The sequence below is a fragment of the Vitis vinifera genome, chromosome 5, assembly GCF_030704535.1.
Source record: "Vitis vinifera cultivar Pinot Noir 40024 chromosome 5, ASM3070453v1".
In the NCBI taxonomy this organism is placed as follows: domain Eukaryota; kingdom Viridiplantae; phylum Streptophyta; class Magnoliopsida; order Vitales; family Vitaceae; genus Vitis; species Vitis vinifera.
This window is the reverse complement of record NC_081809.1, coordinates 2720725-2734889: the sequence shown is the minus strand read 5'-3', so window position 1 is coordinate 2734889 and position 14165 is coordinate 2720725. Positions and strand designations below refer to the sequence as shown.

At 35.2% G+C, this 14165-nt stretch overlaps 1 protein-coding gene across 5 annotated transcripts; it reads left to right on the top strand.

The window, feature by feature from the left end:
* The first annotated feature begins 1231 nt into the window (after nucleotides 1-1231).
* Nucleotides 1232-13831, top strand: LOC100240779 (calmodulin-binding transcription activator 3). 5 transcript variants are annotated; one of them, XM_010651372.3, is made up of 13 exons: nucleotides 1232-1326; nucleotides 1603-1726; nucleotides 2300-2419; nucleotides 3253-3368; nucleotides 4353-4441; nucleotides 5156-5201; nucleotides 5851-6142; nucleotides 6431-6720; nucleotides 7993-8385; nucleotides 8856-9553; nucleotides 11222-11792; nucleotides 12339-12647; nucleotides 13369-13831. In XM_010651372.3, exons 2-13 carry the CDS (start codon nucleotides 1687-1689, stop codon nucleotides 13459-13461), a joined length of 3057 nt encoding a protein of 1018 aa, XP_010649674.1. In that variant the 5' UTR covers nucleotides 1232-1326; nucleotides 1603-1686; the 3' UTR covers nucleotides 13462-13831. The 5 variants fall into 5 exon arrangements, with proteins under 5 accessions (XP_010649674.1, XP_059592732.1, XP_002274846.1 ...); XM_002274810.3 differs by lacking the exon at nucleotides 1232-1326 and adding an exon at nucleotides 1360-1473; XM_010651370.3 differs by lacking the exon at nucleotides 1232-1326 and adding an exon at nucleotides 1382-1442.
* Nucleotides 13832-14165: the final 334 nt, after the last annotated feature.

Sequence of the window (14165 nt, the reverse complement as noted above, 5' to 3'; positions counted from 1 at the left end):
TATAAAAAGTAATATTTTATTTACGTTAAAATTATATATAATCTTTGTGTGACAAAGTTATTCCTAAACTCACCCTAACTTTTAAAAACTTCTCAAACTCACTCCAACTTTATTTATTTTTATTCCAAACCTCATATATTAGGGTTGAATACCCGGAAAAAAAAACTGCCCATTTCCATCCCTAAGATGACAAAGAAAAAGCAGAAGGTAGACAAGTAACAGTTCAAGTTTTTGGGTAAATGACTTGGAATTGAAGAAGAAAGCAAACAAGGAAGACCGCGTCTCCTTTTATTTTTAACAACAAAAGTTAAAATACGCGTACACAGTTTGTGCTAGGGGAATCCACAGCTCTCAAGTCTCAAAAGGATTTGAAGGTATAGACACCCGAAGGTATTTTACATGTACACGTATCATTTGACTTGGAGGCATCTTTTGACTAGGGAGGCAAGCACATCATTGATTTTTATACACATGGGTGTACGATCTAACATAAAAATATGCATTCCCCGAAACATGCTGGGCTCATCTCCCTTGTCCCCTTCCCTTTGGATTTTTGCTACTTGGTACTAAATCTTGTCCTTCTACTGTTTCTCTGTTTGTAAATAAATAAAATATCTCAATTTCATCGGTAAATTCGTCACATTACAATATTCTTTAAGCTGCGGCTATTGTACATAATGTATAGTTTAAAAATAATTATAGATAAATTATTATTATTTATGTGTGCCATATAAATAAAATTTAATGTAAAAAATCGAGTGGAGTTATGATTCAGTATGACCTTTATTATTATTCGAACTTTTTTTTATCATAATCATAATTTATACGTTAATTTAATGATTTAAAATAAATTTTATCTAATAATCTTAATATTTAATGTAATAATTAAGTAATAAATTTTAAATTTATAACTTAAAGATTTAAGTAAAAAAATAATAAATATTAAATTTTACTAAACCCATAAATAATTTTTAATATTAGCATAATTTATATTCTATCATTTTTAAAAATATTTTTAGATATTAAAAATATATTTTTAAATAAAAATATTACAATTTGGAGTCAAAATTTATCTGGCATACACCTTCAAATGAAAGATATATCACTTAATATTTACAAATATAAACTAATACCAACTACTTACTAATTACAGATCCATAAATAAAAAATAATATCTTTAATAAAAAAAATACAAATAAATTGCAGGGGGGTGAGAAGCTTCAAGTAAGCTTCAAGTATTTTTCGCAGCTATTGCAGAAACCAGGCTTCACGCTTAAGCAATCGGATGCCACGTTGGATGGAGCTAACACCAACACTGATATGGCTGTATGTTTAGAACTTAGTGTAAACACACACATTGACTTTGAATCCTCTATAATATTTATTTTTATTTTCACATTCTTTTTAACTGGTTTTCATGCTATTTCTCTCCTCCTAGGAGGGTATACTTCCTCTGCCCCACACTTTCCTACGGTGCCCTACCCTACGATTTTCTCTCTAGAATCTTCAATCCCTTCCTGCCTTTTTCTCTCACTTTCTTTTTGATCTTTATTCGCTTTCTCTGCGGTTGGATTCTCTGATCGATTCTCTCTAAAATTTCAGCTCGCAGATTCATTTTCGTGGCCGAATCTGTAATCGCAGTTTCGCCGATGAGAGCTAGGGTTTTCGGAGGAGTATTTATTGCGGATGGCTGAGAGCAGGCGTTACGTTCCGAATCAACAGTTAGGTCAGGTTTCGTACTATCTTTTTCTCGCGTTTCTTACTTTTTCTTTTTCCTCTTAGGTTGTTTGATTGGAGCTTTCGAATTTTGAATGTGTAGTCGTGTTCTTTTTTGGATGCGATGATTGGTTTTTCTGGTTGTTTGCGAGTGGTTGTGGAGTTATTTTGATTGGATTTGTTGTCATCAACTTCACGCATGAATGTAAATTTCATTTCTCGTGGTGTTTGTTGCAAGTTTCGATTTGAGTGCGTTTGAGCGAATGCAGAGACTTCTCTAGGGTGTTTTGCGTGCATGAATCTAGTTGAGACTAATGCGCGTTTGTTAAGTGCTCTGCATGCATGTACTGGTTGTAAATCAGGTTTGGAATTCAAAGAGGAGGTGATTAATCTACATTCGAGTATAAAAGACCTTGAAGGAATCTGATGTGCATGTTGAATTTGACTGTTTGTGTCAAATGAACATTTGTTTAATACGTCATCTTGATTCCACTAACTGAAAAACGTTCCATAATTTTGGTATTGAAACTTGAATTTTAGTTTGGAAGATTTATAACAATTTGTTTACTTGGTGTTTTGGCAGACCTTGAACAGATACTACTAGAAGCACAACACCGTTGGCTTCGACCAACTGAAATCTGTGAAATCCTCCGTAATTACCAGAAGTTTCTCATAACACCAGATCCACCTGTTACACCTCCAGGTTGTCACTGGCATTTATTTATTTATTTATTTATTTGTTATGTTTTTGTTTCCTTGTTTGATTTCACTTATTGATGAGGTAGAAGGAGTTCTTAAATTACAAGATTTATATTGCATCTATATTTCACACACTTTGTCGATTGTTTGACTTATGCCTTTTGTTGTTTAAAATTTTAATTTTTGTTAATTTGAAATATTCTATGATCTGAGTTGAGCTGAGCAAGCTCTAGAATTTGTTTCAAGAAGTAAAAACTTGTGGTCTTCATGTTTCTTGTTGTTATGGAAAGGAATATTATGAGGTTCACTCTCTATGCTGTTTCTGCAAATGTGTGATCATTTATCATAGCATAATAGCCTTGAAAAATCTTTTTTGGTCTGATGAAATATGGGATTCTTTGTGTGGGTAAAGTACTTAACCACAATTGATGTTTCATTACATGATTCAGTTTTTGTTTCTAGTTGTAATAATACCCTTTGTATTAAGAAATTGTAGTCGGTCACAGCTTTAGCCTCATACTTTATTGGCTATGTGTCTTTCAGCAAGCATACAAAATTACCAAGTTCTAGCACAGCAGATTTTTTATCTTCAATGCTGCACAAATTTTGGATATTTTTTATCTACTGTTTATCCAAACAATTTCAATTTCCTGTTCTCCTCCCATCTATCTGCATAGGGAATCGTTTTTTGGGAGGTTAAATAAGATTTTGCCCTCTTGCTTACCTGTTACCACCTGATCAAATATCACTAGTTCACTATTATTTCCTACAGAGATGGAGCATTGACATTGCATGTTGGTACATGCAAATGGCAACTAAATATTGTTCGTTTTTCAGCTGGTTCTCTGTTCCTGTTTGACCGAAAAGCACTTCGATATTTTCGCAAAGATGGTCATCGTTGGAGGAAGAAAAAAGATGGAAAAACTGTCAAAGAAGCTCATGAAAAGTTGAAGGTGTGCTGTTCATTCTATTATTAGTAAGTTCGCTTTTTTATTGTTTTCTTTTTGGGTTGGTCCCAAGGAATTTGATCAAAACATTGCCTAGGTATTGCCTTTGGCTGGATTATCTATGTAATAGGTGTCACTGTTTTCCTGGTGGCACCAAAGTAAAAGCGGCTCATAAGCATTCTAATTGAATGTTTGAAAGGTTTACCGCTGAGTTAGTGGTTCTGTAGATCATGAATCAATCACGAGGAGAAAGCATTTTACACCATATGATTTCCTGTGAAACATAATAAGTAATTTTATCCATCAGATGTGCTAGCTTGCTTGATGCAACAATTTAAATCATTCGATGCTTTTTTTTTTTAACCATATCTTTTCACTAATTAAGCATTCTAATTGTTGCTTTTGTATGATACTGACTATTATGACAGCTTGAGTACATAAAATTTCCAACTATGAAATGTTAAGTCTTTCATGTCAAATGGTCATGAATCCCACATCCTTTCCAGGCCATAAAATCTAAGAAAGATACATGCCAATCCTAGATTACGATGATTTTAAAATTAAATTCTTCAACACTACCTTATGACTCTGCATCCTTAAATTCTCCGTTATCACCAGACTGCACCCACGCTACACTTAAGGTGGCCTAGCATCGAGAGGGAGATTTAATCACTGAGACACTTTGTTTATGCTGGTTGCAGGTTGCATTTATATTCATAATGGACCTATGGTTAAAGCTGTTTTGCTATGTTATTTTTAATTTGTCCAAGTTGAATATTTTTAAGTTGTTCCTAATTCTAGTCATTATATATTCCATTTTATTGTGAATTCAGAGGTTCTCTTTTCGCCAGCTTCTAGCTCTTCAAGGGCTTATCTGTTATCTCGTTCACCAGCATACATCCTCATTGAAGATTAAAGTAGCTTATTTCTTTTGGTATACTATTTATGCCTGCAATGTTGTGTTTATTGGTCCTCTATTTGTTTTCATAGGCTGGAAGTGTGGATGTTCTACATTGCTATTATGCTCATGGGGAGGACAATGAGAACTTCCAGCGACGAAGTTATTGGATGCTTGACGAGTGAGTCTTGCGTCTGTTCATTTCTATTTAAACTTTCAAAGCCCATGAAATTTGGACTATTGAAACTTTTAGATTTCACAAGATTGTTGTATTCCCAACTAGAAAAAGGTTTGTTTTCTTTCTTTTTGTCTTTTGGTATATTAGGGCTGGTGACGATTTTTGTGATGATGTCTGCCAGAGCACATTAACACTACATGAACTGCTGAGCAAATGGATGGTTGATTCATGATTACACACATCTTTTTTTCATACATATTTTCTTCATGCCTGTCAAAAAAAGATGTAATACTTTTTTTTTCCATCACTTCGGTGTTCAATGGACTGCTATGATGAAGCAAAACTGCTTCTGGATCTTGTTGGAGTTAAACTGTTGACTTTGTAGCCTTCCATCTTCACTCACTGAAAGGGGGAAACAAACAGTAGACACTCAGCCCCACACTAAGACGGTACTATACCCGTTTTTTGAGCTCTATGGTGACCAAAAACATGGGATCCTCTAATTGTCCTAGTGCACCAAAACTCTTTTCCCTCAAACCATAGGCTTGATAACTTTAGATGCCAATGGAGTTGAAAAATGGAATTTTTTCATAGGGATGTGTACAAAAATGTGTGTAAAACAGAAGTGATTTTGTTACACATTTCAATCTGCCATTGATCTCTTCTGCTCATTTTCATTTCTTTGTATCATATTTGGCTCGTTTTCCTTACTTTCAGGCAGCTGGAGCACATTGTTCTTGTGCATTACAGAGAAATAAAAGAGGTATATTTCCGAACTAATTCCTGAATATGGCCTACATGTCTTCTTTGATATCCACAATATTTGGTTTTACTGTTTTAAAGCTAAATGGATATTGATGCTATTTCTGAGAACAAAGAATCTCTTATATCATACCTTTTTTTTCTATTACTAAGATTTTATACAATCACATTGATGCTTTACCAAACAGAGAATTTTTATTTCTGTTTCTCCAAAATTTTATCAATGCCATTTTGCAAAAAAAAAAAAAAAAAACGTTGGTTTTGCAATCTGTGTGCATTAAACTTGATTCAATCCCATCCTCTGACCTGGCTAATTAGTAATTTGGGTTGAAGATATTTGACATACTGCCAGCCTTATTCAATTTTGTACACCACTTGTCTGTTTCATTACCATCTTGTTGTACATCCTATCAAAAAAAAGAAAAAAAATGAAATTGCTGGCTTGTTGTATACATCATGTGTTCTTTGATGTGCCCTTTTTCAAGCACTCTCAATATATAATCTTGGTTGGTTTTTTGGTTGGCTCATGCAGCACTGCTTGTTCCAATTGTTTATCTATGGATTGGACTTGAAATAGTTGAGAATTGTTATTTGTCACCTTCCTTCATGTGGCTCAGGTGCTTAATTATATTTTTGATGTATGCATGCAGGGATACAAAACCAGTACCAGTGTCCCTCGTTTGCCAAATGCAGTTCCAGCATCACAGATTGGAACCATTCAAGGTAGTTCAGCTCCTTGCTTGTCACAAGGGAATGCTCCTACTGTTACGGGTCAGATATCATATGCGTCAAGTCCAAATACTGCTGATTGGAGTGGACAAACTTTGTCCTCAGAATTTGAAGATGGGGATTCTGGGGATGATCCAGGAACCTCTTCTCTTGCTCAACCTATACTTGGTTCTGTATTTTACAATGCCTCTTTGCCTACACATGAAGCTTCAGGTAATTAACCTTGAAATGAGGCTGTTAAGCAAACTAATTAGCCTAGCTTTGGAATGAACTTTTAATATTGCACTGTCTTATTTCTTCCAACACCTACATTACTATGTTCCAAATCAAGCTCGTCATTTTGTTTGAGTTGATGAAATTTTAAGTAATATTGAATCTCAGTAAACAACATGTTGCCGTGCGTACTCTACATGTGCTTATTATAATTTTTAGTTGATGTATTTCCCAACAATATGTCCTAGCATATTTTGAAGAAGTAACCAGGTGTCCTTTCTATTTCAGGATTCGCTGGGCTATCAAGAAATCAACTTGGTTCAGGGCTTGCTGGAGTGCATTTTAGTCATGGTGCCAGCACATCTGTCCAGGATGAAATTCATGGTTCAAGCAGCAGTGTGCATGACCAGAAATTTGGCTTTGAACAACCTAATGGGGCCGATTTCATAACAAATAAACTAACCGATGCAAGATTGGATTCTGATAGAACGGTCCAAAATTTTGCAGCTCGTGGAGATGGGTTGAGTCCTGCTTTAGATATCAAAGGATTAACAGCAGCTTCTCAGAGAGCAGTCCAGGTCAATTGTTTGTCTGCTGTCTGTGCAGTGCTTCTGCATTTAATGCCTTCTATCTTTTATCTGATTCTCTATGTGATCATAATTTTAAGTATATGTTCCTACATAGCATAGGTAAATATTAGCATGCATATCATTTTCTTAGAATGGATGGAATCAAATAGGAGATTAAAATTGTGGATTCATGAGAAATTGGACTTGGAAGTAGCACCACTTTTGAGGGCAACAAAAATTGTTGGATGGTTAAAAGTCAGGTTATGAAGCCTGTTGGCTGAATCAACAAAAGTTGAACATGGTTCTGGTCAAGTTAGAGGATTTTTTTCCTTTTAATATATGTTCTTTGTTTTACCTGTGAAAAAAAAAAAGTTTTAGAGGTGTTTAGTAAATCAACTTAATGACTTAATTTAACTTAATAATTTAATTTATATTATTAAGTAAATTAAGCATGTTTGATAAAATAACTTAATATTATAACTTAAAATAAAAAATAACTATAAGTATTAAATCAAAATAGTTAACTTATTCTTAATTTCAAATCTCTTTTGTCTCATTTGTTCATATTTAGCGGGATTATATTTTACAACCATGACTTTACATTCACCACTTGTATTTTATAGTAAATATTTTTGTAGTTATCATATGTATCCATGATACTTTAAATATGAGGATAAATATATCGATTTGATAATTTAGAATAAATTTTTAGTTAAATTTACCAAACAACTTTAAGACTTAATGTAGAAATTAAGTAACAAGTTTTAAGGTAGCAACTTAAGAATGATTTAACTTAAAGTTAATTTAAGCCATTAAGTTTTGTCAAACACCCTCTTAATAAAAAATGTCATGATGTCTTATGCTTGACAGAAATATGATCTGTTACCAAGGGGATTAGCTAACTGGTATTTCTGCGAATGACCCCAAAAGTTAGGGAAATTAGTTCTAGGCTTCCAAATAATAACATATTATTTAATCATACTCCCCCTCAATGGGTTTCCCATTATAATGGAGAGACTGCAAGGGTATTCCTGGTCAATATTGCTTTATAACATTACCTTATAACCCTTGATACATTTCCAGTATGCTGAAAACTTGTTAGCCCTCATGTATTTTTTGTATATATGAAATATAGGCCTCAACTCAAGGCTAAACCATAAGTTTGAATGTACATCATGATAATTTTACGCGCTGCCCTTCTCAGTTGCACCTCATATGCAGGATTTTGTGGTTTTTGACCCATGTGAATGCATACCAAATGACATTAGCATTATGTTTCAGGGTCCACTGGAGCACAACTTTCATTTAGTTCATCCCCAGTTCCAGAATTGTTCTAGTTCTCATGTAGCAGACACTTCTACTGCACACATTGAAAACAAGTCCAAAGAGGATGGTGCCAATAATGATGCATCAGGAGAGTTGAAGAAACTTGACAGCTTTGGGAGATGGATGGATAAAGAAATTGGTGGGGACTGTGATGATTCCTTGATGGCGTCTGACTCTGGAAATTATTGGAATACACTTGATACGCAGAATGACGACAAGGAGGTATCTAGTTTATCACGCCACATGCAGTTGGATATTGATTCTCTTGCTCCTTCTCTCTCCCAAGAACAACTATTTACTATCAACGATTTCTCACCAGATTGGGCTTATTCTGAAGATGAAACAAAGGTACATAATTTAGAGACGTGAGATTTCCAACTTATCAAAAGAAAAGAACTTTTAAGTTTTTTTTCTTTTTCTTTTTCTTTTTCTTTTTTAATGGGAAAAAACAATATATAAAAAACAAGGCACTCCAAAAAAACGCCCCAAATTACTCAAGAAGTATACAAAGGACGTCTAAAAGTCCTCAAAAAAGATCAGGGGGCCAAAAAGAACAGCACCCCCTCAAACAAAGCCCAACCAATCTACAAAATCCACAACAGAAGAGGGTCGGAAACTAAAAACCCCTTAGCCCACACCCAAAGGTTACAAAGGAAATAACATTTACATTTTTTAACCGAATGTCCCTCATCCTTGAGAGCCCTACTATTTCTTTCCTTCCAAACTGTCCAGAAAAGGCACAAAGGGGCTTTAAGTTATATGTGCTAATGAGCCTAAGATAGAAAATTATGTTGGTCTTTATTGTCTGTTTTTGTCAGGTTTTAATCATAGGTACATTTTTGGGAGGCATGGAGCATTCTACCAACACTAAATGGTGCTGTATGTTTGGGGAAATTGAGGTTTCTGCTGAAGTTCTGACTAACAATGTCATCCGATGTCATGCTCCTTTGCATGCCCCTGGGCGTGTTCCATTCTATGTTACTTGTAGTAATAGGTTAGCCTGCAGTGAGGTTCGGGAGTTTGAATATCGTGAAAAACCATCAAGAGTTGCTTTTTCTATGGCTGTTAGAAGTACACCAGAAGATGATGTGCAGTTCCAAATACAACTGGCAAAAATGTTACATTTAGGCCAGGAGAGGAAGTGGTTAGATTGCTCTATTGAAGAATGTGACAAATGTAAGATAAAAAGTGACATATATTCAAAGAAAGATGACATAAAGAATGACTGGGAAGAGCTTGAAATGGCTAAAGATTTTATTGGCAATCATGTAAACCCTAGAGATGTTTTGATTAAAAATTTGTTGAAGGACAGGCTTTTTGAGTGGCTAGTTTGTAAAGTTCATGAAGGAGTTAGAGGTCCCCATGTTTTGGATGGCAAAGGCCAAGGTGTTATACATTTGGCAGCTGCTCTTGGTTATGAGTGGGCCATGGGCCCTATAATTGTTGCTGGTGTTAGTCCCAATTTCAGAGATGCAAGAGGAAGAACAGGGCTTCACTGGGCATCATACTTTGGGAGGTCAGATTCTTTCAAAGTTCTCATATTTTTTCCCTTGCCACTGTATGATAAGTTAGGTCAAAGATCATATTAACTTTGTTTGTTATTTCTAGGATTTTACCCTATTTCTTCATTGTGAAACTTAATTACATCCTTTATCAGCTTATATGAGTCTGTCTAGATTACACAACTTGTTAGCATGTATTTCCTTTATTTTTAGAAATTCAAATTCTTGACCTGGTCTCTATTTCATATGATTCTTGCATTCCAACACCAAGGCACACATATAGTATAAAATCATGTCCATGATAGATTGGTTCGGGACTAGGTTAGGGGGCTTTTGTTTTTTGTTGCTCCTTTCTTGCTTCTTCACTTTGTTTTCTGGCATTCTTTGTGTGTGTCCTATATTCTTTGGTGTGCTTTTTTGCTAGGCTCTGTCAATATATTTTTTGTTTGCCATTGGAAAAAAAAATAACGTCACTGGATACCCCTATTATAGTATAATATCAAGTTATGGACATTTATTTAAGGTTGATCATGCTCAGTCAGTACCATCTGTAAAGAAGGCCTTCATTTCTTATGATCAAACAGGAAAGGAGTCTTTTTTTATATTGTTCACCTTTTTGAGCCAATCATGGTGCTCAATTTAGGGCTTTTGGGCATGTTCTTGAGGAACCTTAGAATCAGATTCTCTACTGGAGGGAGAGGACTTTCTTTGCTTAGGTTATTAGGATTACTTCCATATTTTGGTGTATGCAGTTCAATGATCCCATAAAGGGATCACAAATCCATCAAGTCTGTAGGGAAAAGTATTTCAATCTTTTAGAAGGCCATCTTTCTACTTTACACGTTTAGGAATACACCCTTTTATGGCTGTGTGATGGCTTGTAATGCTCAAATCTTCATGGCATTTCCATCTGGGCCAATTGTGCTCACATGACAAGTTTCTGGGGATGTACTTTTGGTCCATTGCATTGCCTCCTTGAGCCAACACTGCAGCCATTGGCAAGCATTTTACTGCTCGTGGGCTCTCTAAGTTGTCATTGCGGCATCTCAATTATTGAAGTTTTTGGTTGTTTATTGTTGTTGACGTATTTGATAAGTACAAAGATTTATGTTATTTTAGTTCTCTACTAGTGTCTGTACATTTGTCCTGCCGAAGTTCTTGGCTGCTATATTGTTGGTGATGTATTTGTTGAGTGATGAGATTGATGCTTTATGAGATCTCTCTGTGTATGTCCTGCGTGTGTGAATGCAATGGGAATACTGGAAGTTACATGAGTATTATAATCATCTTTTTTATGTTGAAAATGGTTATATATTTTAAATTTAAGTAATAGGAGAGTGTTAGGATTTATAGAAGAACAAGTATGGAAAATTATTTGTTCCAACTTACCACTCATTGTTTGTAAATTTAGTACAAGCCATTTAGACATTGGAGCCCCAAAAGAAATAGAAGACTTGTTTCACATGCAACCAATAAAAAGGATCACATAGAAACCTCTGTGTGCATCCTGCGCAGCAATTTCAGTCTTAACATGTGGAGTATTAAAGATTAAAATATAAAGTGGAAGGATAATCCTTGACTTCATTATTTTATCCTTGATTCTTGATGTATATCTTGGTACTCTTTGTGAATTAGCATCATTCATTCTCCTAATTCTTTTATTAATGTTTTTTTTTAATCAGAGAGGAAACGGTCATTGCACTTGTTAAACTGGGCACATCTCCAGATGCTGTAGAGGACCCAACTCCAGCATTTCCTGGAGGACAAACAGCTGCTGATTTAGCATCCAGTAGAGGACATAAAGGAATTGCTGGATATTTGGCAGAAGCACATTTATCGAGTCACCTTTGTTCCTTAAGTCCCAGTGAGAATGTAATGGACTCTGTTTCTGCTAATATTGCAGCTGAAAAGGCTGCTCAAACTGCAGTACAGAATGTTGATGGGGTGATAGAAGAGCAGCTCTCCCTGAAAGGCTCTCTAGCTGCACTTAGAAAATCAGCTCATGCTGCTGCTCTAATTCAAGCTGCTTTGCGGGCTCGTTCATTCCGTGATAGACGATTAACAAGGAGCAATGATGATATTTCTGAAGCTTCTCTTGATCTAGTTGCTCTTGGTTCTTTAAACAAGGTTTCGAAGATGGGTCATTTCAAGGACTATTTGCATTCTGCAGCTGTAAAGATCCAACAAAAATACCGTGGCTGGAAGGGTAGAGAAGATTTTTTGAAGATACGGAGCCGTATTGTGAAAATTCAGGTATGTCATAGTTGATCTTTTCTTAACACCAATTTTTTAAGTCATATCCAGGAAATTTTCTTGATTGAAGTATGTTTCTAGTTTCTCATTTAGTTCCACAGCCTCAAAATGATAAAATATTTTCACAGAGGGACCATATTCAAAGAAGAAAATTGAAACTCTTCCTATATACATTGCCTTCTAGGAGGGGAAACCTGTTCTTTACATCAATCTTAGTTATAAAAGAATGAAAATTAAAATAAAGGAGAAAGTGCGTTGCTGTCGTCTTGGCTTACCTGAGAGAGAGGGTGGGGAACAAGTCCTCAGGAACTTTTGAAGCTTCCCTCTCTTGTTGGTGCTTGTTTTAGTTCATTAATTAGAAGACATCCTATTGGAGCTTGTTTCAGATCATCTGTTTAAACTTACATGCTATTCTATTCCACATGTTTTAGGCGACTAAATAAATAATTCCATTTTTCATTTGGTTGGACTCGTGTGCAGACTTATCTTGTACATGTGGTGATATAGGTGATGCTTAAATTTTCTCGCTATGTTGACTGTTTTCAGGCCCATGTGAGGGGGCATCAAGTTCGCAAGCAATATAAAAAGGTGGTTTGGTCTGTTGGTATTGTGGAAAAAGCAATACTGCGTTGGAGGCGGAAAGGATCTGGCTTACGAGGATTTCGGTTGGAAAAGCCAATTGGAAATGCAGTGCCTGAGGTTGGGAAGACTGATGAATATGACTATCTGAGAGTTGGCCGGAGACAGAAATTTGCTGGAGTTGAAAAGGCACTCGCACGAGTTCAATCCATGGTTCGTCACCCAGAAGCTCGTGACCAATATATGAGGCTGGTTTCAAAATTCGATAATTTGCAGGTAATTAATTTTCTGTGCCTTGCAGCATGAAACTATAATATTTATTTGAGTTCATGCATGATTCATCAAATATTTGAGTTCTAGTAAATCTTCTCTCTCTTCCCCCTGACCTTGAATTCTTTATTTGTCCATTGACTATAGCTATGGACAACTAACCACTTTTCTCCTCCCACCCCTGTAACCCTACAATGAAACAGATCAAAATTAATCGAATAAGAAACCAATGTAATATGTGGCATGTCTTCTGCCATACATGGCAGTGCTTCTCAAGATTGGAACTGTGTTATTGGTTCATCAGCATTTTACATTTATCATACAAAATCACCAAAGTTGTCATCTCACCCTGCCTCATCCCGGTTCCCGGCCATATAAAAGGGTTGCTTCCGCATTATGCTCTGCCAATCACTATACGTTAGAGCCCTATACTTCACTTGCTTTGTGCTCTCTGACATTTTGTTATTGTACTACCGTGTACCTTCTTGCTCCCTTGTCCTTTGAGAAGATATTTTCATAAAGCAATGAATACAGGAGGGATTTTATTGTTTCATATTGTTCACACTGGCATGTATGATTTTATCTCTATGTTCTCCTAAGAAAAATTTTGCAATATTATTTCGAGGCCACACTTTTAATGGGGATTTTGGTTATCTTCTATCCAATTGTTGGATCTGTTTAAATTACCAACTGAAATCTTTTTGCTCACCTTTGCATTCAACAACAGATAGGTGATGAAGGGAGCAGTGCATTGCAGCAAGCTGAAAAATCAGAGAAGCTAATAAAAGAGGAAGATCTGGGTTCTTTCATAGCAGATTAACAATCCAATTAATCTCGGTATTAAATCAGGCTGCCTGGGGATTTAATTGGTGCTTCTTGTTTTTGACCGTCCCTGTAAGTATTTTCTAACATGTCGTTTGGAGGTTGTCTTTTGAGAACCAGTAGAAGAGATGGAGGAAGGGGAAAAGGTTGGAATGTACGTGTTTTCTCCCTTTCTTTTTCTCGTAAACAGTCATCAATTGTCATTTGAAGTGGTGGGTGAGGGCAGGCTAAGAACTAAAATTATGTCTCGGGTTAGTGCATATTGTGGTGGGAATGGCTTCATTGGTGAAACTGGTTTAGGGTTTGGTTTATTCATCTGCTTTTGTACTTCAGACCTAAAACAATAATATTTTACTTATTTTCTTTTATTACTAGTATCTATTGAAAAATATATTACGTTCTGATATTTGTTATTAAAAATATACAATTCTCTGATGTTTAGTGTAATTTGAAATTTTTTCTATAATTTATAATTTAATTTGTAATCTTTAGTTAAATTTTTTGTTTTGTTATTATTATTATTATTATTGAAAAATATATTACATTCTGATATTTAGCGTAATTTGAAATTTTTTCTATAATTTATAATTTATTTTGTAATCTTTAGTCAAATTTTTTGTTTTGTAACTAAGTAACATGAGGACAAAAAAAGAGAAAATAGATGTAAAGATTTTACTATCCATATTATATCCTATGATCAAA

Excerpts from the sequence above, each read along its gene's own strand:
- LOC100240779 (XM_010651372.3), top strand. The coding sequence starts at position 1,687 with ATGGCTGAGAGCAGGCGTTACGTTCCGAATCAACAGTTAG. Across the intron at positions 4,442-5,155 it reads AGTTATTGGATGCTTGACGA|GCAGCTGGAGCACATTGTTC; the intron begins GTGAGTCTTGCG and ends CCTTACTTTCAG. Across the intron at positions 9,554-11,221 it reads TGGGCATCATACTTTGGGAG|AGAGGAAACGGTCATTGCAC; the intron begins GTCAGATTCTTT and ends TTTTTTAATCAG.